This window comes from Mytilus californianus, unplaced genomic scaffold (assembly GCF_021869535.1).
Source record: "Mytilus californianus isolate M0D057914Y unplaced genomic scaffold, xbMytCali1.0.p SCAF_5, whole genome shotgun sequence".
Lineage (NCBI taxonomy): Eukaryota > Metazoa > Mollusca > Bivalvia > Mytilida > Mytilidae > Mytilus > Mytilus californianus.
Genome location: NW_026262701.1, coordinates 5,662,157 through 5,687,361, shown reverse-complemented (window position 1 = coordinate 5,687,361; position 25,205 = coordinate 5,662,157). Strand labels below are relative to the sequence as shown.

The following is a 25,205-nucleotide window of genomic DNA, read 5'->3' as shown; positions in this document are numbered from 1 at the left end:
ATAACTTGAGGCATTGCCACCAATAGCAAAATATATATACTGCAACAACAATAGATCTAAAGTTCATGTTCAGTAAAAGTTTTCAAGCAAGTATGTTATGCTGTCCATTCTGCTTTTGTGCATCTCTGTATGAAAGTATCTTTTATGCCAACCTCATGAGATGTATCAAAATTGTGGAATAATCTGTTTATGTTTAACTCATGGGATATATCAATCTGGATTATTCTTTTGTGATTGCCTCATGAGAAATTTCAATGTGGAATAGTGTGTTTAAGCTAACCTCATGAGAAATTTCAATGTAGAATAGTGTGTTTGTGCTAACCCCATGAGATATATCAATGTGGAATAGTGTGTTTTAGCTAACCATGTGAGATATATCAATGAGGAATAGTGTGTTTGTGCTAACCCAATGAGATATATCAATGTGGAAAAGTGTGTTTGTGCTAACCCCATGAGATATATCAATGTGGAATAGTGTGTTTGTGCTAACCCCATGAGATATATCAATGTGGAATAGTGTGTTTAAGCTAACCCCATGAGATATATCAATGTGGAACAGTGTGTTTAAGCTAACCCCATGAGATATATCAATGTGAAATAGTGTGTTTAAGCTAACCCCATGAGATATACAGTCGATTCCGGTTATTTGCATAGCCTATTTGTCAGACAAAAATTATGCAATTAAGCTGAATATGCTTATATCCAAAATGCCAAATTACGGTGTCAAATAACATCGATAGTAAAGATCAGTAAAGGAAATCCCTGAAGAAAATTAAACAGCCATAATCCACTTACAACATGTTGAATGTTGATTTATTCTAATAAAAGTTATAAGTCTAGTGACATACATGTTATTGTATTTTGTATTCTTTCAATAAAGTTTATAAACACATTTTGTTTTAGTTTATTTGCGTACTGACGTTTCCTTTACCTGGGATGCAAAAATAGAACAAATTATTCTAAAAATAGATTTGTTTCTATGACCCGTATGTACAATGTCCATTATTATGCTTTGATTAAAATAAACTGTTTAACAAAACTACACAGTTTATAATCATTTTTAACAATAAATGTGTAATGAGCTGCCTTTGATAAGCAGTATTTGTAACAGCCACTATGTTCCGTCAGTTACTTTGTTCCGGCGGAACTTTTCAACTAGTTATTTCGTTCCGATGGAACTTTCCAACTAGTTGTTTTATTCCGAGTGCAGTCGAAAAGTTCCGGAAAAAAGTAGCTAGTTGAAAAGTCCCGGAACAATTAATGTAGCTAGTTAAATAGTTCTGGCGGAACAGAACAACTAGTTACATCGTTCCGAATATACCATATTTCGTCCTTTTTGTAGAAAGAGGGGGAAGAATGAGTATCAGTACGTATATATAAGAGCAAATCATTAATTTACAAGAATACCCAACGCACTTAAAGGGGTTTCTTTGGGGACAAATATGCAAAATTTAAGTTGTATTTCATAGCTCACATAAAACGGAATAAGTTGCATTATCATGCAAATTTAGTATTCATAGTACCCTCAAGGGAGGGATCGAAGAATACCCCCCTCCTCATGTGGTTCTTTGCATCAATTCTCCAAATGGAACTTTGTAACTGGTTGATAAGTTCCGTTGGAACTTTTGGGCTAGTTTGTTAGTTCCGATTTGGACTTATTTGCCAAAGAGGAACTTTGTGGCTGGTTGATAAGTTCCTTTTGACTTTTGTAATCAGTATCTTGGTTTCCCTTTAAAAGGTTCAAATATAATATGTTGCGCTTTTACTTTGCATCAATTCTCCAAATGGAACTTTCTGCCTGGTTGATAAGTTCCGTTGGAACTTTTGGGCTAGTTTGTTAGTTCCGGTTTTGACTAATTTGGCAAAAAGGAACTTTCTAACTAGTTGATATGTTCCGTTGGAACTTTTCAACTAGTCACTTTGTTCCGGTGGAACTATTAAACCAGAGGAAGAACAAAGTAACTAGTTAATAAGTTCCTCCGGAACTTTTCGGCTAGTTAGTTCTTTCCGCATGGAACTTTCCAACGTCGGAACAAAAGAGCATTTACATATTTACTGCTTGCACAGTGATGTAACACTGTTTCTTTAACCCTGTTAGTTTCTTATATGCAAAGCAGTAAACAGGTAAAGGGGCCCTGTATGGGTTATTTGCTGGACACTAGTGTTGAACGTGAGAAAATATAATAATTAGAAGTAAATACACTTTTCAAATAAATGGGCAAAGTGTCCATGGGACACAGATGATGCCCCCCCTTGCATATCATATAAAGTTATAAAGGGACATAATTGAAGAACTGTAAAAGTGACCCTACCCATATTTGTACTTGATCTGAGTTTTGTGGTAATAAGCATTGTGTATAAGTTTCATAACATTTGGTTGAGGCAAACTTGAGTTAGAGGACGGAAACGAAAAATTCTGCAATTTTTCAATTTGTACAGGGGCATAACTCTATAACAGTACAAGTGACACCTCCAAAATTCAAACTTGATCTGTATTTTATGGTTATAAGAATTGTGTATAAGTTTCATAACATTTGGTTGAGGCTAACTTAAGTTAGAGAATGGAAACGAAAAATTCAGCAATTTTTTCCATTTGTAAAGGAGCATAATTCTAGAACAGTTAAAGTGACACAACCAAAATTCAAACTTGATCTGTGTTTTGTAGTAATAAGCATTGTATATAAGTTTCATAACATTTGGTCGAGGTAAACTTAAGTTAGAGAACGGAAACCAACTGTAATTTGGGACGTACGGAGATACGTACGGACGTACGGACGGACAGACGTACAGACGGACAAGGGTACAACTTAATGCCTCCTCCGCTACGTTGGGGGCATAAAGATAATAAAAATAAATGATTGCCGCATAAATTCTTCAACCATACACTAAATGCCCTTTAATGTTTAACATAAATGCAAATCACCCCAAGCCGAATTACGACAGTACACATTGGATGGTCTTTCAAAGTGAATAAGCAGGCGTTATTGTTTTTAAAATTCACCCCAAATGTAATCTATGGACAATATTTGAAATCCAGTTAATAATTAACACCTTTTGAGATAGAATGGTCGTGTTTTTACAACAATTACCTGTTTGACATTTTAAGACCTCGAGGCTTAAAATAGAACATGGGAAACTTTACCTGTGTACATATCGAGGCTTATTTTAAAATCAAATTCCATCATATAAACATGAAAGAAACTGTTTTAAAACTTTATTCAAATAACACAAAAGTGAAATTGAAATAATATCGAAAATAATGATGCATTCAAGAAAAAATTACTTAACAAATTGCCGTTTCCGGTAAAAAATCTCGTCAGTTTTAACTAAGCATATCCAACTGGCGATTATTTTCTATGCAATTAACCGAAAGGCCACTTGTAAGGCTATCTATGCATATAGCCAGACAATTTAACACTATATGAATGGGAAATGGTTTTGTGCAGTAGAAAATTATGCAATTAACCAAATTATGCTATTAAGCGGTATGCGATTAAGTGGAGTCGACTGTATCAATGTGGAATAGTGTGTTTAAGCTAACCTCGTGAGATATATCAATGTGGAACAGTGTGTTTAAGCTAACCCAATGAGATATATCAATGTGGAATAGTGTGTTTAAGCTAACCCAATGAGATATATCAATGTGGAATAGTGTGTTTAAGCTAACCCCATGAGATATATCAATGTGGAATAGTGTGTTTAAGCTAACCCCATGAGATATATCAATGTGGAATAGTGTGTTTAAGATAACCTTGTGAGATAAATCAATGTGGAATAGTGTGTTTAAGATAACCCCATGAGATATATCAATGTGAAATAGTGTGTTTTAGATAACCTTGTGAGATAAATCAATGTGGAATAGTGTGTTGAAGCTAGCTGTGTGAGATATATTAATGTGGAATATTCTGTTTGTGCTAATATCATGAGATATATCAATGTGAAATAGTGTGTTCAAGCTTATCTCATGAGATATATCAATGAAGAATAATGTGTTTATGCTTACCTCGTGAGATATATCAATGTGGAATATTCTAGGTCTGTATATCTGTGGAGGTAAAATTTCCTCCCTGAAAACATCTATAATTTCATCATTGTTTAATGTCTTTTCATGAATTGGAATAGTGATACTGTTCTGTGTGGAAGAAACTTGTTTCACTAAACTTTCTACCATTCTTTTCTTGTACAGGGACTTCCCCACACCTGCTCTCCACGACTTTACAACACGTACACTGCATCTGAAAAAAAAAATATTCTAATGGCAACCATTTTCTATAAATATATTCTTTTTGTGCAGGCCTAGGGGATAAATAATTAACGGTATGTTGTATTATTTTTATAAGATATTTTAAATATTCAGTACTTCATTTCACAGGTTTTTCTCCTGAATTTTTACAGCTATAAATATGATATTTCAAAATCAACATTTTATGTTGAACTGTATTCTATGGGTCAAAAATTTCCCCAATACCAAAATTAACATCCCTTGCATCTATATGTTTAAGGGTAAATCCCCAGTTTGATAATAAATGTTGACGTGCAATCTTAATATTTCTACTGTATACACATTCCCAAAAGATATGCAATAAGCTTTCTTTGGTTTCAGTGCAAAAAGTGCAAATTTCTGTTTCTGTTAAACCACATTTTATAAAGAAAAGAGTTTGTACCTATAATTCTATGTTATAACTTTAACTGAAAATTTTGAACTTTTGAAATGCAGCGGTGTAGATTTTTCCTCAATCTTCAATTTTAACACATGAATCCTTGGACCATTTGTATTGTGAGCTTGAAGGGATTTTCTTTAATATTTTCTAAAAACCATGGATAAAATTATTTAAATGTTTGGTTTTTTTTTTTTATCATTTTATAGTTTTTCTACAATATCATTTTCAATTATATCTAATCAACAGTGCTCTGAAATTGTTTTCTTCTAGATACCAGGGATTACATTAACAATTAAGACCATAATATTCAACAAAATTAATATTAACTGTATACTGAGATTTAAGCTGTTCAAATGTCAGTATGTTTTTTTGATCTGAGATTTGATCATTTACTGAAAATTCTGAAATTATTGCGTGCATTTATTATTGCAATTTTCGAAGAAAGGATGAAAATGTGAGAATAATTTTTGCAATTCTGGAAAAAACTGCCTACAGACATATGTATCAGATATAATAATGCGACTTCTTATTATTGCCATTCCCATCCAGTGGCATTATTCACATTAATAAAAACCTCACAATAATTTCTGAATTTACTGTATAAAAAATTTACCCTCATTACAATAATTTTCATAAATAAATGGCTTTCCACATCTTTTCATATTAATATTCACCCAAACGGATCTGTTACTTAAACAACAAATCACTGTCCAAAACAAGATGATATGAAGTAGTTTGAGTAACTGAAAACTGGCCAAAATATTTATTTTCCACAAAATTTTACTTCTTTGTATTCTTGTTTCTATCATTCATAAATTAGCAGTTTCGCAAATAATAAACTTGAAATATTATTTCAATTATAGCTGTTTACCTTTCATAATCTACAGTTGACGCAGGTGTCCATTCTTTGTCCCATTTGTCCACTTTAAACTTAGATAGGAGATATTTTCTGACCATGTTTACATCTGTATGTAATGGGGGTTTGTGGTATTTGTCTAGAGCTGCTACTATTCTGGATCTGTACTCATTTTCACTACTACATATAACTACCAATCTATACTTTATACCTGAAACAAATCAAATAAATAATTTAGCTAGAAATAGGTCGTATGTCAATATTGTTTTCTGTTTGGTATCAAATTAGTAATAAAGATCCATTTTGTTACATCTTGTGATCCGTTTATTTGGCAATCGCCAATGGCAGTCAGCAGGGTTTAAGAACATCCGTTGTTCGACCTTTTAGTCAAATGTGTTCTGTTTAAATATACTTTTTCACTTTTTTGGTCTTTTGGAAAATGTTGTTTGTGCTGTATTTAGACCCCTCTACCAAGAAATATGTTTTGCATGCACACATATAAAGATTGCGGTTTTTATCCAATGCAATCATAGGTTTGAACCTTGTTTTCAATTTAGACTTAAATATATATATGTTTTGTATGCACACGTATAAAAATTGCGGTTTTTATCCAACGCAATCATAGGTTTGAACGTTGTTTTCAATTTAGACTTGTTTATATTTTTTCGTTTGGGCTTGTATTATATTTGCCTTCAGGTTTATATGATCCGTTCATCCTATTTTGACTCCTCAAAATTAAAGAGTCTATCCTAAATTGAGGTAAATTGTATGGCTTTCCAAATACCGTTTCGATTCCTAACATCACTGAAGAGACATTAATTGTCGAAATCAGGATATGGTGTACAAAAACCTTTGCACCTTTTGTTTGCGGTATACCATCTTTTCCTCAAGTTTATTGTTTTCTGTTTAGTATTAAATTTATAATCAAGATCCATTTATTACATAGATGATCCCTTTATTTGGCAATCACCAATGGCAGTCAGCAAGGTTTAAGAACATTTGTTGTTCGACCTGTTAGTCAAATGCGTTTTGTTAAAATATACTTTTTCAATTTTTTGGTCTTTTGGAAAATGTTGTTTGTGCTGTATTTAGACCCCTCTAACAAGAAATTTGTTTTGCATGCACACATATAAAAATTTAGGATTTTATCCAATGCAATCATAGGTTTGAACGTTGTTTTCAATTTAGACTTGTTTATATTTATCCAACGCAATCATAGGTTTGAACGTTGTTTTCGTTGTTTTCAATTTAGACTTGTTCAAACCTATGATTGCGTTGGATAAAAACCGCAATTTATATATGTGTGCATGCAAAACAAATTTCTTGTTAGAGGGGTCTAATATATATATATATATAAAACGTCTGAATAATAGCCAATGATAAATCTTACCGGGCGATGGATAATATTATTCTGATACAGTACACTTCAAAATATAATATATAAAAGGCAAGTCTAAAAGTGTACAACATCACCAAAAAAAAGTAAAAATTAAATATTTCGGATCACTAATATCAGTAAGATGTCAAATAATTCTTATCTTGACATGTGGTAGTCACACTGTAATAGTAATCTTAATCATTATATATACAAATAAATGGGGAATGTGTCCATTGGACACAGACAGGCGCGTAGCTCCCTATACGCCAACACGCAGTTGCGTGCACTTCGGCATGCTAAAAAATATATGAATAAAATGTTTAAAGGAAACACATATATGATGACGATTTTTTAATTGATGAAATGACATTAAATAACGGCATTTGGTTTCAACATGAAAGTTTTATTTAAATCATGACATTTCTGGTATTTATAAGCACATAAGATGTGTGGCGTTGAACACGACATGACATCGAAACGTAGCGAAAAAGGTGAAAAGGCTAAATGGAAAACTATTGACATTTTTTGCTAAACCCGTTTCAACAGAAACAAAAGTTTCTTCAGAAGAACCCATTTCCCAACAATCCTTGCCAGAGTCAGAGAGAATAAATCATGATAGTGAAAAAGCAAATGCAAGCTCCAGCTCAGTTTCGACCTCCAAAGCCAACACCCCTCCGTACCCAGACATGTCAACTCTGCACGATTCTAATTTGCAGATGACAGAAGTTAAGATGCGATTACTAACATCCAACTAGAAAGATGTAAATTATTTTGACTTCCTGGTGAGGTATGTTGATTTTAATTCTTCCAAGTCACTCTAAGTGTGTAAAACGTTTCCCAAAATCATGGAATAGCGTATGCCAGTGGTAACTCTTTGGATTTGAAGGGGTATGCAGAAATGAATTTAGAATTGTGTCCAATTCATTAGTAGAAATCATGTCTGAGTCAAAAGTATACTGACAAAAAAATATATAGTGTTTATGAAAATTCCTACCCTGAAAAACAGTCAATTTGGAAAAGAGTATTATGTTGACAATACACCCCGATAACAAGTGCTACCACGGAGAGATGGTTCAGTGTACTACGTCGGTTGAATACATATGTACAATTCACCATGAATAACGATAGGTTATCATCGCAAGCATTAATGCATATTCATCGGGGTTTCAGTGTGAATATTGACAAAGTAATGGAGAAGTTCGTTTCTGCTAAGATCCGAAGAGCAGATTTTGGACAATTTTGAGTAAATTCTGTCTCACAAAAATGTGTTGCTTATGTATTGAATTTACCATGATTTACCCTATTCAAAAAAATTCTGAATAGTTTTGCACTCATGAATTGTCTATTAGTCTTATGTAGCAACTCTTTTTTACCCTGTTATAACCTCTTTTAACACTCCTTTGACCGAAAACGGAAAAAAAATATCAATTTCTACATAAAATGGTCCAAAAAAATTTCATGCAGTAGATAGGTGTGCACATCATTTTAGTCTAGCTACGCCCCTGACAGATGATGCCCACACTTGCATATCATATAAAGTTATAAAGGGACATAACTGTAGAACAGTAAAAGTGACTCTACCCAAATTTGTACTTGATCTGAGTTTTGTGGTAATAAGTATTGTGTATAAGTTTCATAACATTTGGTTGAGGCAAACTAAAGTTAGAGAACGGAAAAAAAAAATTCAGCAATTTTTTCCTTTTAAAGGGGCATAACTCTAGATCAGTAAAAGTGACACCACCAAAATTCAAACTTGATCTTTATTTTGTAGTACTGTGGATTCATTTATTTTCGTGGGTACCAATTTTCGTGGATTAAGGAAAACTTACATGTTCGTTGATATTTAATTTCGTGGTTTTGACGAAGTCTGCATACAAGCCTATGGAAAATTTGTTATTCATTGAACATTTAATTTCGTGGTTCACCTGTAACCACGAGACCCACGAAAATTGGTATCCAACGAATAATAATGAATCCACAGTAATAAGCATTGTGTATAAGTTTCATAATATTTGGTTGAGGCTAACTTAAGTAAGAGAACGGAAACGAAAAATTTAGCAATTTTACCATTTGTGAAGGGGCATAACTCTAGAACTGTTAAAATGACACCACCAAAATTCAAATCTGATCTGCATTTTGTAGTAATAAGCATTGTGTATAAGTTTCATAACATTTGGTTGAGGCAAACTAAAGTGAGAGAACGGAAACGAAAAATTCAGCAATTTTTCCATTTGTGAAAGGGCATAACTCTAGAACAGTAAAAGTGACACCACAAAAATTCAAACTTGGTCTTTATTTTGTAGTAATAAGCATTGTGTATAAGTTTCATAACATTTGGTTGAGGCAAACTAAAGTTAGAGAAGGGAAACCAACTTTGGGACGTACGGACTGACGGACAAGGGTAAAACTTAATGCCCCCTCCGCTACGGCGGGGGCATAAAAAGTTCCTTTCAAGTCGTGCACAGAATTATATGTTAAAAATCAAATACACAAAACGAGTTTTAAAAGCAGCATTGTCTAGTGCTTTCATCCATTTGAGACTTTTCAAGACTATGAACGTCGTTATGGGGAACACATTAGTATTATGATGCAACGTCTTTGTACATGTAACTGTTATGTATTTAGCTTGGCGTCAAACACTTTTATGAATTTTCTTACTAGTTCTTTACGGTATTCCTCTGTTGGTACCGTACATTTAAAGAACGGGAAAAATTTGAAATTCCCTCCCACACAAATGTATAAATGTTCGCTCAACAGAATTTGTCTGTACTCGGGTTGCCGTATTTGCTGTTTATGGATCCTGTCCCGTTTGCAAACACTATTTCCTGTTTGACCTATGTAGTTTTCTTTACAGTTGACACATTTAGACATTTGTGCCGGAGAGAAATTAAAAATTTTCCCGTTCGTCAAATGTACGGTCAGTGGAGCAAAAACTGCTTGTCATTTTGAGTTTTACCCTGCTTTTAGTTTACAGTTCCTGTTGCATAAATAAATAATCATTATATTAATGGCATTTAATTGGTAGGAATTCATGGATGTTGAATGTCATGTTTTTTAACAATCAATCTTTGATTTTCTGTATGGTATTTTGTGGACTGATGTTTTGTCGTTGTATCTTTTTTTTTCAATAGTTTTGGCATTTTTTTAAAATAAGCATAAATATTAACCTATATTAACAATTTTTATGAGATACAATTTTCACTCTATAAATATTCATGAATGATCAAATCACAAAAGGGTTGCTTTAATCATACCTTTATTCTCAGCTTTCCTGAGATGTCTCTCTAATGAGTTCTCTCCCTTGTCACTCACATCATAATTCAGCAGATCAGCATTCACTAGACAATACACTCTGTCATTGTTGGCAAACAATGCTCGTCTCCAGAAAATTTCAAGCTGAAGGAAACAAAAGTAAAATCAGAATTAAGCCTAGTTAAGATTTATCAAACTAGAGTCTCCTAGGAGCCTTTTCAGCTCTGACACCTGGTTTATTCATCATGACATAATCAACACCATACTCATTATGATGTATAGCCAATTCACATAAAGTCATAGAAATCACAAAATATTATATGACCAAATAACATTCTATTAGGAATAATTCATTAAATTACAGACTAAGTATCATATTTTAGGGTTATTGACTCAGTCTCATGGATAAAATTATACTTATTTGAAAATCAAAGTTTTAAATTGGCAAAACAAATTCCAAAGTAAGTATGGTAAATATAATCCTTTTTTGTTAAGTATAAAGATAAGAAGATTTGGCATATAGGACTAGAGAACAAAAGACATAGAAGTAAACTACTATAGATTACTGTAAGACCTTCAACAATGAGCAAAACCTATACCGCATAGTCAGCTATTAAAGGTAACGAATTGACAACAGCAAACAAATGCCTGATTTAAGTACAAAACAATGATCGAAACGAAATGCCCCAAGGGACCAAGCTTGATATGAATGCAGAATGGTATGGACACTACATTCAAGCTTGATATGAATGCAGAATGGTATGGACACTACATTCAAGATTGATACACTTCTGAATTTAGATTGTGTTTAAATATTTGACACAGAAAGAATGTGGTCAAAGAACTGAAAAAATTTAAATCTTTACCTATTATGATCCAATATCCAAAATCTAAATACAAGGTTAGATTCAGCATATCCAAGTACACAAAGAATTTAATTAATTCATTTATCATTGGACAATATATGGCAAAGTTTTTAAATGCTCCATAAAGAAATTTAGTTTAAACTGCAATTGGTAGATAATTTTTCATTAAATTAATTACTGATAATAACTTTTTAGTGTATGAATATTGCTACAAGTGGGAAACAGATGGGTGTGTATGGTTGTTGAGGTTTATTTGTCATCAGGAAATGATTGAAGTTTTTAAACATATTGTGACTTTGAGTGATGGGAAAAGGGAGGAAATTAATTTTTCTTGACATTGTTGAAAAGGGCTTAACTCATCAGATAGATACAAAGCAGATAAATTGGGAATGTATCCATGGGACACAGATGATGCCCCCACTTGCATATAACGTTATAAAGGGACATAACTCTAGAACAGTGAAAGTTTTGCTACCCAAATTCATTTCATAACATTTGGTTGAGGCAAACTTAAGTAGAGAAGGAAAAAAACGAAAATCAGCAATTTTTCTATTTGTAAAGGGGCATAACTCTAAAACCATATAAGTGATGCAACCAAAATTCAAACTTGATTTGTGTTTTGTGGTAATAAGCATTGTGTATAAGTTTCTTAACATTTGGTTGAGGCAAACTCAAGTTAGAGAGTGGAAATGAAAAATTCAGCAATTTTTCCATTTGTAAAGGGGCAAACTAAAGTTACTAAGAGAACAGAAACCAATTTCGTGACATACAGTCTGACAAGGGTGAAACTTAATGCCCCTTCCCCTACAGGCGAAGCATAAAAAACAAGTAAAAATAAATGACGAATGTGCCCATTAGACACAGATGCCCATGCTTGTAAATATATGGCCCGAGAACACAGTTATTTCGTAGTGCATTTCTTTTAGACAATAAATTCAAATTAAAAAAATCGCACCTGCTCTATCTCATAAAGATTTTTACAGTGTAGTGTACTACTATTGATACAAATAATATCAAAATTATAGAAACTTCTACCAGCTCTAACTCAAAATATTGACAATTCTGTATTAAGGGGGGCTACAATTCAGTTTGACAGCCTCCGACATTCTAATTTTTGACCTTTTTTAACTGGACCAAATCACTACTTAACATAAAGATTCAGCACCCAAATTTTTTTAACATGTAATTTCATCCCCTTACTTAATATTTCATGCATAAAATATCAGGAAATAAATTGGGAAAGTGTATCAAAAAAAAATGCAAGTTATACACTGTTCACACAAGGGACTATATTCGTAGACAACGAAAACCAAAGGACGATAACTGTGTCCTTGGACCTAATAGGATAGAAAGACTTAACCAATTTTAATAAAACTTTGCATGACTTAAGCTTAGGCAATTTTAAGATAGTTGGCCAAGTTTCATGGCCATAGGATATATATTAAAGAGACTAGGGCCATTTTAATATTGAAATTTGGATGTTTATTTTTGACGTTTAAATCAAATATTTTCAACTGTCAAGATTTTGGCCTAAAAAAATTAAATATTGCAAAAATTTGCTTTTTAAATACTCTTGAATATAATATAATAAGTATTTAAAGCAAAGGAACACTCATTTGATTTATCAGATTTATTACAGTTATTCAAAAGTCAAATTTATATGAGCCTGTGCCTGAAAATAGAGATTTTCGAATTAAGGGAAGCCTTACATAAACATTCATTTTTTTCAACCAATTTGAAGTTTTTGAAGGTTTTTAACCATACATTATTCTTCCATATATATTAAATGTACTTTAAATGTAAAGAAAAGTTACAAAAAGCATACCACATGAGTATAAAATGGTCTTAGGCCATGTAAGACTGAGAATTATTTAGAGTCGATTTAGGCCGTAGCCCATATTTACATATAAAAATGCACACAGAGGCTATAAGGAAGTGAAATTTGTTACTTTTTGCTCATTTCTATGCTAAGATGTCATGATACAAGAAGTCTAATTGCAAAAGGACTCTTGAATTCAACTTTTTTTTGCAGACAGTATGGTCTGATGACCAGTTTTTCACTTTTCAATGGAAAACTTGCATGTAGTTTTAGTCTCATTTGGCATATATTTGAACCACTTACTATCCTAAAGAAGAAATTATGGTAGCATATGAAATGAATAGGGTGTTATGATCATTGTCAAGGTTTTTTTTTACAGATTTAGTGAAATATTTGTGACGGACTACAGATTTTATGTACAAAGCTCTTCACATTTCACATACATCAAACAGGCCGTTTAACCAGGGACATAAATACAAATATTCTGCACATTTTTTCTGTGATAATCTACTTTTCTCTAGATTCCGAGTTCACAAATGGTTAATTAAATTTGATTTAAGCATAGAAACACAAATATCAGGAACATAAAAAGCTGTCAGATAGAAAGTCAGCATGGCTCTTAGGCATAAAATGGAAACTGCTTTAAAATGCTTATTTTAGCCGTATAATGCCAAAATGGGACATTTTAACAGAATTTCTATCAAACAAAGATGTAAATCCTTTACTTTTATTGAGTTTGACAAATTGAAACCAGAAAACCATTCAGGAAAGTTGCCAAAGTACAGAATCTACATTTACGGAATTCATCTCTTAGGCCCGAGAACACAGTTATTTCGTAGTGCATTTCTTTTAGACAATAAATTCAAATTAAAAAAATCGCACCTGCTCTATCTCAAAAAGATTTTTACAGTGTAGTGTACTACTATTGATACAAATAATATCAAAATTATAGAAACTTCTACCAGCTCTAACTCAAAATATTGACAATTCTGTGTTAAGGGGGGCTACAATTCAGTTTGACAGCCTCCGACATTCTAATTTTTGACCTTTTTTAACTGGACCAAATCACTACTTAACATAAAGATTCAGCACCCAAATTTTTTTAACATGTAATTTCATCCCCTTACTTAATATTTCATGCATAAAATATCAGGAAATAAATTGGGAAAGTGTATCAAAAAAAAATGCAAGTTATACACTGTTCACACTAGGGACTATATTCGTAGACAACGAAAACCAAAGGACGATAACTGTGTCCTTGGACCATATGGCAAAATCCACAATTTTTCATTTTACAAAGGGACATAACTCCAGAAAGCTGAAAGTGACTCCACCAAAATTCAAACTTGAACTGTGTTTGGTGGTAATAAGAATTGAGTTTCATGACATTTGGCTGAGGCAAATAAAGTTAGATTTGAGAAACCGCAAGTTTGTCAATATTTCCATTTATAAAGGGACATAACTCGAGTGATACCACCAAAATTCAAATTTGATCTGTGTTTGTTGTATGAGTTGTATAACATTTGGTTGAGGCAAACTAAAGTTAAAGGGAGGAAACAGTAAATTTAGCAATTTTCCATTTAAAAAAAGGGATATAACTTGAGAAAGGTGAAAGCGACGCCACCCAAATTCAACTTAATCTGTGTCTGTTGGTCATAAGCATTATTTTAATTATGAAACTGGTTGAGGCAAACTAAAGTTAGAGAATGGAAAATATATTTGGGATGTACTGACAGACTTACTGACGGACAAGGATAAAACTTAATGCTCACCCTTCTTGCAGTGGGGAGGGGGGCTGGGGGGCATGAAAACAAACGGGACGTGGCAGGGTATCTAAACGTCCCAAAAACATTTTTACTGTCAGCTAGTTCTAAGCCAATTACAACTAACATAAAAATCATGCATCTAAAATTCTAAAATTATCTATTTTTGAAGATTAACACACCATATCCAGAGTTGTAGTGGGAGTACATAGTAGAACTTCGTCAGATTGTGGCAGAGGTCTGTTTACTTCATGACTGTATACTGATAATACTGTGTTGTAGATATCACCTGAAATACATAGATACATTTAACCAATATACACTTGCTTCATAGTTATAACAATTCATCTTGTCTTGAAATAAGAGTTTTAAAACTTTGGTGTATTAATTGATACATTTCACTACCCTTCATACAAGTGTTATAATAAAAGAACAGAGTTCCAATGTCCCCTGCATTGCACATATTTTATCTGTCCAAGGCCAATAGCTAAAAAAAAAATTTGTATACCATAATACGTCCTGTAAACGGGAGTATAAAAATTGATCGGCACTGATTTTCTAACTTGTCTGAGACATTGCTGATATATAAACATAATGATACAAGTTTCACAAAAATCTGGCAAGAATTGTACAGACTGACGGATGCCAGTATTTCTATGTCCCTAAAATGACATTCAAAGGCTTGTAGATAACTGGAAAATAATTGTGACAAAAATAGTTCATCAACATATTCATGCATTGTTGAAAGAGGTAAGCCAGTATACCCCCTCCTTCTTTGAAGCAGGAGTTTTAAATAGTGCTGAAAATAAATATCATTACATTAAATTATCTGCCTGTTTGTGGACATAAGCTAAAATATGAGTTAAATATCTGATATTTTTTATCTAGCTTTCCAAATACATTAGAGACTTACTCTGAGGACAAATTAACAAGTTTGGTTCTCCTGCAGTAAAGCATGGTAGTAATGTCCTGTTAACTGTAAAGTCATCTGAAAGAATATCAAACAGGTTGGTCTATATTTGAAGTTATAATTTAGGCTGATATCCAGTTAAATTAAACAAAAGAAATGGAACTCTTTATTAGAGAAGGTTAGAAAGGCCAAGTGAGTGTATTTGAATTGTTTACATCTGTTTCTAAGGGCTTTAAAAAGTGTAATATAGGTGCATAATTAAAGATTTTTTGCATCATATATACATGTTTTTATCTAATTATAGTTATTTGTGAACTTTTAAATTAAAGACAAATTTTCACAAAACAGTCGATTGTGGTAGGTAAAAATACATCATTATACATGTGGATCTTTTTTGTGCATAAGCATAAATTACGCTGAAAGAAAATCCACAGAAAGATAAAAGAATGATCTTCTTAAAGCATTAATTAGCATCTATGACCCTGTTGACAGTTTTTTGTAAAAAAAAATCCTAAAAATGGACAACAATCTAATTGTAAAGAGACAGTCGAGTACACTTTTTATGTTCAGGTGTGTTTGAGTTGACTGTTTTGTCTTGAAAACGTATAAAGCAAATATATATGATGCATCTTCTCGCTTCAGATTTTATCATTTTTATATATCAAGGCTACAGGTTGATATAATAACATTAAAAATTAGCAGTACTAAAACATGAAATTAATGGCTCAAGTGAAATACCTTTCTAATGAGTCATAATAACAGAGCAGGTGATTAACATATTTTTATTAAAAGTACTTGAAGACAGACTTTGCAAGTTGATCTAAAAAATGCATAACTTAAAAAAAAAATTGTGTATGGTATCTTGGGTAATAAGTCTTCAACTTCTGAAAATATTTATTTTGCCCTTCCATTGAATATTTAAGTAGGAATTTTTAAGTATTTTTTAACTTTCGAAAAACTCCCCCTGGCAACTGATCAGAAAATTGTTTTAAGTTGACAAAAGGCCTAAAAGTACATTTAATGATGCTTAATAGCTAGTATATACATTTGTCTTTTGATATACAACTGTCATGTAAGGATCGTAATGAAGCTATGTGGATAAATTTATTGGTTTTCAAGAGCTAAATTGAAAGCTATCCCTACAATGGCTTTCAGTTTCACGATAAAAAAAATTAGTTGGCGTAATGGGGAGATAATCTTGACAATGTAGAATCCTGACTGAATTGAATAGACATCTCTACAAAAAAAGTTGTTGATAAAAAAATATACTGTTTACACAGAGATATGTCTAGTATGTCAACATAAAACCCAGAAAAAGACAATCTGATGGATAGCAACATTGCTAATTAATCAAAAGTCACTGGACTATGACTTATGGGAGCAAGGAGTTGAAAAAACCTACTAAAGTTCTATCAATATGGAATAAAAATATTTATGGGTTGTTCACCAATGTAACTTTTTCTACGTTTATTTTCTTAATTGCTTAATGTGCTCTTTCTAAAATTTATATACATATATATATATACCTTGCTCATTTAGTCTATAAAGAATGATGCCTAGATGTTCAACACTAAGATAATCAGATACACTAGATGAAATGGACACCAGGAATGTCTTCCACAAGACTTCTAATGTTTTTATCAATTTGTCAACAGAATTCTCTCTACAAGAAAGTTAAAAATATTGATTATTTTTCTATATAATGACACAACTTTTGTTTACATACTTCTATATGTAACAAAACAAGCATTCTGTGAGTATTGTATGGCAATACATAGTCACCTACCAGTTAAAAATTCATTGTATTGGAACAAATTCTAACTTGATCCATAACTTGTCATGGTGTAAACTATATAACAAATATCGAGTCAATATCTTCAAACATGACGAAAATAAATTGGGAATGCGTCCATGGGACACAGATGATGCCCCCCCCCCCTTTTGCATATATCGTTATAAAGGGACATAACTCAAGAACTGTAAAAGTGACACTACTCAAATTTGTACATGATCTGTGTTTTGTGGTAATAAGCATTGTGTATATGTTTCATAACATTTGGTTGAGGCAAACTAAAGTAAGAGAACGGAAATGAAAAATTCAGCAATTTTTCAATTTGTAAAGGGGCATAACTCTAGAACGGTAAAAGTGATGCCACCAAAATTCAAACATGATTTGTGTTTTGTGGTAATTAGCATTGTGTATAAGTCGCATAACATTTGGTAGAGGCAAACTAAAGTTAGGGAACGGAAACGAAAAATTCAGCAATTTTTCCATTTGTAAAGGGGCATAAATCTAGAACGGTAAAAATGACGCCACCAAAATTCAATCTTGATCTGTGTTTTGTGGTAATAAGCATTGTGTATAAGTTTCATAACATTTGGTGGCAAACTAAAGTTAGAGAACAATAACCAATTTTGGGACTACGGACGGACGTAAGTATAGAGGGACAAGGGTAAAACTAAAGCCCCCTCTGCTATAGCGGGGGCATTCAATGTGTTGAAAACTGATTATTTAAGTGAATTTTCTAAGTCCAAGGACCATAACTCTGCACAAAATCATCAGACCGGAACAAAATTCGAACTTGATCTGTAACTTGTCATGATAAATCTATATACCAATTTTCAAATCAATATCGTCAAGCATGACGAAAAAAAGTGTGGAAAACTGATTATTTGAGTGAGTTTTCAAGTCCAAGGACCATAACTCTGCACAAAATCATCAGACTGGAACAAAATTCAAACTTGATCTGTAACTTGTCATGATAAAACAATAAACCAAATATCAAATCAATATCTTCAAGCATGAAGAAAAAAAGTGTGGAAAACAGACAGACAGAGTGCAAACCTAAAGTTCCCTTCGACTCCGTCGGTATGGGACTAATAATGACCAAAGAGTTTCTTCATTTTTAACACATTTGTCTATACAAAGTTCAGATATAATGTGATTTCCATTTCTTTTTCTTTTGAAAATTAATCCTGGTGAGCTGGGTACAAAATAATTACTTAATATTTTCAATTTTGGTTTCTGTTTATATTGAGAATAAAAATGGAGGTGGCATGATTCAATTTCCGAACTAATACAAAAGTTCATTAGCAATGGCAAAAAAAAATCCACACAAATATTGGAAATTTGCAAATCAGGTGATGAGTTTGAGAAATCCTCACACATCTATATTTCAAAACTATTTTTATTCCATATCTAAAGTTTATAGAAAAGACTTAATCATTGAATAAATACTAGATATCACTGAGATGGGAGCCATCTCTGTATGCCCCGCTGTGAATAATGTGTGGTAAAAAATTTGTATCTTTATCATAGGACATGGGGTTGTCAAATGAAACCAAAGTTTTTGACCTTGACCTTTGACCTAGGAAGTTGTACATAAATTATGACACCATCTCTGGTTTTGGTTGATATACATAACAAGTATAAACTTTGAAATCATAACGGTTCTCAAGATATAGAGCGGACACGATCTTTACCATAGGACATGGGGTTGTCAACTAAAACCAAAGTTTTTGACCTTGACCTTTGTCCTAGGAAGTTGACCATACATTATGACACACCCTCTGGTGTTGGTTAATATACATGTCAAGTATAAACTTTGAAATCATAACGGTTCTCTAGATATAGAGCGGACACGATTTGTTACGGACGGATGGACGGACGGACAGACGGACGGACGGACAGACGGACGGACAGACTGATCACTATAGGGCGGCCGCCGTTCGGCGGGGCTCTAATAAACATCTTCAATTTAGAAAAACAAATTTTAACCTAGATCCAACTCCAACAAACTGATTAACAAGGCCCTCAGTAATAGAGGCAAGAGACTGATTTGATTGTATCCATCCATGGAAATCTGGAACTTCGTCAGGTGCCATCTCGCACATGCTGTGTTCTTCTGTTCCATATTCATCTTCATTGTCCATACACCAAACAATTCCTGTTTATAAATATTAAGTTACATAAATAGATATAAGAAGATGTGATATGAGTGCCAATGAGACAACTATCTATCCAAGTCACAATTTGTAACAAGAGGCTGTCAGAGTGACAGCAAATCGGATTTTCCTGCAGAGGTCGAACCATGAACAGTGGAGCAAGTATGGACACTACATTTAAGCTTAAAACAGCTCTGAATTTGGATTGTGATTGAATATTTGACCCAGCATAGGTTTGTGACACAAAATGAATGTGGTCAAAGAACTGAAATATTTGAAATTGGACATTTACCTATTATAGTCCAATATCCAAAATCTAAGTACATTGTTAGAATCAGCATATCAAAGAACCCCAAGAATTCAATTTTTGATGAAATCAAACAAAAGTTTAATTTAGGACCCTTTGGACCACAATGTGGACCAATTTAATAAAGGAGCCCACAATCCAAAATCTCTCAATACATGGTTAGATTCAGCATTTCAAGGAACCACATAAATTCAATTTTTGTGAATCAAACAAAGTTTAATTTTGGACCCTGATTTGGACCAACTTGAAAACTGGGCCCAAAAATCTAATATTTAAATACAGGTTTAGATTCAGCATTTGAAAGAACCCCATATATTTTTAATTTAAATTGAAATGAAACACAATTTAATTTTATCCATATATTTTCTGTGCAAAGGGAAATAACTCAAACTGGATAAATAGATATGATTATAATCAATAAACCAGTGATGACTAAGTTCTATAAAATAAGATATGATGTAATTTTTCAAATTATAATCAATAATATAATAACAACAATCAGTGATGACTAAGTTCTCTAAAATTAGAAATGATTTAACACTCAAACATTGTTAGAATCAGCATATCAAAGAACCCAAGAATTCAATTGTTGATTAAACAAAAGTTTAATTTAGGACCCTTTGGACCTCAATGTGGTATTATCTAACTAATAATGAAAATAAATACAGGTTTAGATTCAGCATTTCAAAGAACCCTTTATATATTCAATTTATGTTGAAATCAAACACAGTTTAATTTTGGACCCCGATTTGGACCAACTTGAAAACTGGGCCCAAAATCAGAAATCTAAATATATGTTTATTAATAGATAATATAAGCTTAGTTTTAAAAGGAGTTCACCTTATTAAAAAAAAAAGATATATAGCATTCAGAAAATTAGTTTTTACAGAATAACAAACAAACTTGCCACAAAATTCTTCAAACAATTTACCAAAGAAAAGAAAAAAAAATCCAAAATATTATTTATCATTAATACAATGTCTTTTAAAAATCTATAAAACTTATCTGTAATTATCTTCAAAATGTCTAATAATGAACAGTAAATTTCTAACTATATTTACTCCTATATAACTTTTAATCATCAACACTTAGAAAACAGAAAATTTTCATATAAATCTGTCACTCCAATTATAATTGTGAGATAAGACATTAACCATATGTTTAGTAAACTGCTAACAGGTGAAAATTATCTATAAAGGCTAAGTGTAATCAAACTTTATGTATATAACTAACAATTTCTGTTCACAAAAAAGTACCACTTATGGATATTAAAAAGGGCGATAACTCAGTTACAACTAGAGAAAAGCTAAAATCATGAAAATTGAACTTGACCTTCATTAAGTCGCAGGAAACAACATATCTAAATTTGAAAAAATTTTGTCAAAGGGATTTCATGTTATTGAACAGACACTGTTTGGCAGCCGCCCACCCGTCCCTACATCCGCCCGCCTACCCAAAGCCCGCTCGCCCGCCCGCCGTACATCCCTATATCAATTACTGATATTTCCTTCGAAAATCCGGTTAAAAAGTAAACCATTATAGGTCAAAGTACAGCCTTCAACAAGAAGCCTTGGCTCACATCAAACAGCAAGCTATAAAGGGACCCATAAATGACTAGTGTAAAACCATTCATACAGGAAAACCAACGGTCTAATCTATATAAAAAACTAGAAACACTTATGAACCACATCAACAAACGACAACCACTGAAAATCCAGATAACTGTACTAATTACTTCCACTTTTATCTTTAAAAATCATGAAGAAGGTTTAAAACATTGTTTTCATTGTTTCTGACTTAACAAAACAAAACTTTGGAGAAATAAATAAATATAAAAGTATTGTTTTAAGGGTGGTTTGCTTTTACAATGTCAAATATGTTTCCTTGAACATAATTTAATTTAACTTTTGACATGTTAATTCAATTTCAATTTCAATGTTTTCATTTTTCAGGCATGTTGTCAAACCTTACCTCCATCTATATCATCAGCCTCTACATGTTTCAATGCTTCCCTTGCTAACCCTAAGGGGTATCCTGATTTTGTCATTTCATTGAAAAATGTCTGTGTTTTCAAATCATCTGTTACTTCTACTCTATCTTCATTTTTATCTTTCTCTTCATCTTCTTTCTGTGTTTCCCTCTCAGTGTCAGCTCTATCAACATCAAGTTTGGCAGCAGACATGGCTTTAACAAGATCGTCCTTTGTACATCCATGTTTTACTGCAGACAACAATGGATAAATTACAGCTGCAGGTTCTAGGGCAGATCCTATCTTGACAAGTTCCTGTTGTAAAATCACCATCTGATCTGTTGTGAAGAAATTCAGACAGTAATACTTTTCACGTTTTTGATCAATATAGTCCAACCATTTCTCATGGCATTGCTCCAGAAATCTGGCTAGTTTGGGAATGATGAAACTGACATCATGGTTTTCCTCATCAATTCTGCCTTTTAACGTATGCCTGTCTTCTCCAAATCCAAAGTTTATAAAAGCACATGCCTTTGTCTTTTTGTCACACAGAAATTTCACGTGCCAGTGTGAAAATAACACACATCCTTCAGTTACCAGCTTTTTGTAAATATTTCCAAGTCTAACAACTGAATCTAAGATCTGAAAAAAAATTACATATACGATACACATTCAGCATATACATTACAGAAGATTCAACAGTCATATTCTAACAAGATTAAAATTAAGTACACATTAAAGATAGGAATTTCTATTCAGGGGGGTTATCAAACTGTTGGATTGCTTCTGAATGATGTGTAAAATGAAGAACCATATTGTTGTTGGCTAGATGGAACTGGAAAGGTGAAAGGCTCAACAAAAACATTTTAGAACTCACGAAAGGTAATGTCATTGCAGATAAGAATATGTTTGGTTAATGGTCAGAGTACTAAATTGTTTTCAAAATATCTAATAATTTATAATATGAAAAGGAAGGTAGTAACCAAATCCTTTGGTGCACTGAAAAGGCCTTGTCAATACAAGCAAGAATATATATATACATATTACATATGGTGTAGCATTCTCCAGTTTTCATTGGATATAATGATCATGGTTATTTTATGTATCCAAATCCTTGTTTCTATTTTTAAGTATATTGACGCTATGTTTCTATTTATATGTATATTGACTGTCAATATAAAATTTTTTGCTAAATTTAGATCCGATGTAAGGCGTTCCAGTCCAAAATTATTCTATGTAATGACGTCACACATAACAACCATGGAGGAAGCACAGCAGCAGAAAAGGAAATTTGCAAGTTTATGCAAAATACAATTTAAAAATACACAGAAAGAACATTGAAGTCCATTTTCCTAACACATTATTTACATATGTAATATATAAATTTAAAACTTTCACTCAGTTACTACATTATATATGAACAGGTTAGATTATATTGACAATTAGACTTCTTCAATATAATATTAACAGGTCCATATATAACGCATTGACCTCGTCAAAAGTCCATAATTGATGAATATAACATCTACACATGCTTAAAACACATGTCTTATGTCTATCTCTAGATTCGCCTTACGTGACAAGGTAACTTAACGACTATTGAAGTTACAGTTTTATATAGCGGATGTGGTCGAGTGGTCTAGAGCACTGGACATGAGGCTAAGCGATTGGTGCTGTAGTGTATCAAAGGTGTGAGTTCGAATCCTGTCGAGGAACAAAAAATTTTCAGCATAAAAATCTAACTCTAACACTGTTGGGTTCAATTTTCAGACTTTTATATATATATCCATGTTACATCTCGTGATCAATTTATTTGGCAATCGTCAATGGCAGTCAGCAGGGTTTAAGAACATCAGTTGTTCGACCTGTAAGTCAAATGCGATTTGTTAAAATATATTTTTCACTTTTTTGGTCTTTTGAAAAATGTTGTTTGTGTTGTATTTAGACCCCTCTACCAAGAAATTTGTTTTACATGCACATGTATAAAAATTGCGGTTTTTATCCAACGCAATCATAGGTTAGAACGTTGTTTTCAATTTAGACTTGTATATATAAATATGTATATACACAACTCGTCTAAACATCAGCCCCACAATGTTAGATCTGTAAATTTGCTTTTAGTTCTTCTTCATGAAGCCTAGGTGGTCAAGTGGTCGAGTGGTCTAGCACGTCGGATACAGTGCAGGCGATTTGGTGTCACGATATCTCAGTAGCATGAGTTCGAATCCCGGCAAGGGAAGAACTAAAAATTTGTGAAAGCAAATTTACAGATCTAACATTGTTGGGCTGATGTTTAGACGAGTTGTGCATACAGAATGTACACAGCCATGTATCACCATCACTGCTGGTGATCCGATGGATAAATCTGTTATAGAGTTGTCACTGGTTCAGACATACTTATAAATATATATATATATATATATGTTCTTCCCTTAGCGGGATTCAAACCTTTGGGTCTGGGACATCATGGCAACACCACTTGCACCGTGTTTAGCGCCCTAGACCACTAACGAATAGCCAATGAATGACATAATATTGTCTTGTGACGCTTGATAAGCCAATCAAATTAACGCAGATTTTCGTATCACTTTTTTGTATCACACTCCATGCAGTGTGATATGAGAAATATCTATTCATGCAAGAAATAGATAACAGGCCACAACCGTAAGAGAATATTGTTTTTACTTTACAAGATATGTTTCACTTTATCCAAGTTTAACTAAGGTCATGTCAAAATCTGTTAGTCATTCTAAACCTTACCAACATAAACCTATCCACGTCATCTTTGCCTTTCTCAGCTTTCCCTGCCACTAACATCAGTCGTGACTGGAGGTCGTGAAGTTGATCATATCTGTAATGGTTTCTCTGAGCCATGTTCCCCTCCTCTTCAGGGACACGTAACTCTAATACATCTGTCAACTCCTGTATCAAAAAACAGGTAATTTCTTATTGCATTCAATTTAATAAATAAACTTAAATAAGACACTAACATCAGTCGTGACTGGAGGTCATGAAGTTGATCATATCTGTAATGGTTTCTCTGAGCCATGTTCCCCTCCTCTTCAGGGACACGTAACTCTAATACATCTGTCAACTCCTCTATCAAAAAACAGGTAATTTCTTATTGCATTCAATTTAATAAATAAACTTAAATAAGACAATGAAATATAAAAAATAGGTCAGAGTGACCTAACATTAGTGGGAGGCTGTTAAACATGCAATCTTGAATGCCTTTCCTGCTTGTAATATGATTATACATGTATGTCACTTAAAGCTGATATTGATATAAATCTTCATTTAAACAATGTTGTCATTTGGTATATTACATCTGAATATAAACATTAAACTAAATAATTTGTATAGGATTTTGCAAAATATTGTGTTTCGATTGCCTGACAGCCGCTGTCAGTGTAAACTGAAGCATAATATTGACTGCTAAAACCTTTGTCCATGTATCAGTAAAATGTGGCACAATATAA

At 32.7% G+C, this 25,205-nt stretch overlaps 1 protein-coding gene across 4 annotated transcripts in view; it reads right to left on the bottom strand.

The window, feature by feature from the left end:
* LOC127702509 (E3 ubiquitin-protein ligase rnf213-alpha-like) overlaps positions 1–25,205 on the bottom strand; it is a 333,395-nt gene that overhangs the window by 118,101 nt on the left and 190,089 nt on the right. For all 4 annotated transcript variants that reach the window (XM_052206722.1, XM_052206719.1, XM_052206721.1 and 1 more), the window contains 9 exons: positions 24,487–24,648; positions 21,729–22,368; positions 19,284–19,452; positions 17,032–17,168; positions 15,509–15,583; positions 14,778–14,884; positions 10,150–10,291; positions 5,533–5,728; positions 4,004–4,235 (listed from right to left, as the gene is read on the bottom strand). In XM_052206722.1, the coding sequence (XP_052062682.1) occupies positions 4,004–4,235; positions 5,533–5,728; positions 10,150–10,291; positions 14,778–14,884; positions 15,509–15,583; positions 17,032–17,168; positions 19,284–19,452; positions 21,729–22,368; positions 24,487–24,648 (1,860 nt within the window). The remainder of the gene's footprint in view (positions 1–4,003; positions 4,236–5,532; positions 5,729–10,149; positions 10,292–14,777; positions 14,885–15,508; positions 15,584–17,031; positions 17,169–19,283; positions 19,453–21,728; positions 22,369–24,486; positions 24,649–25,205) is intronic.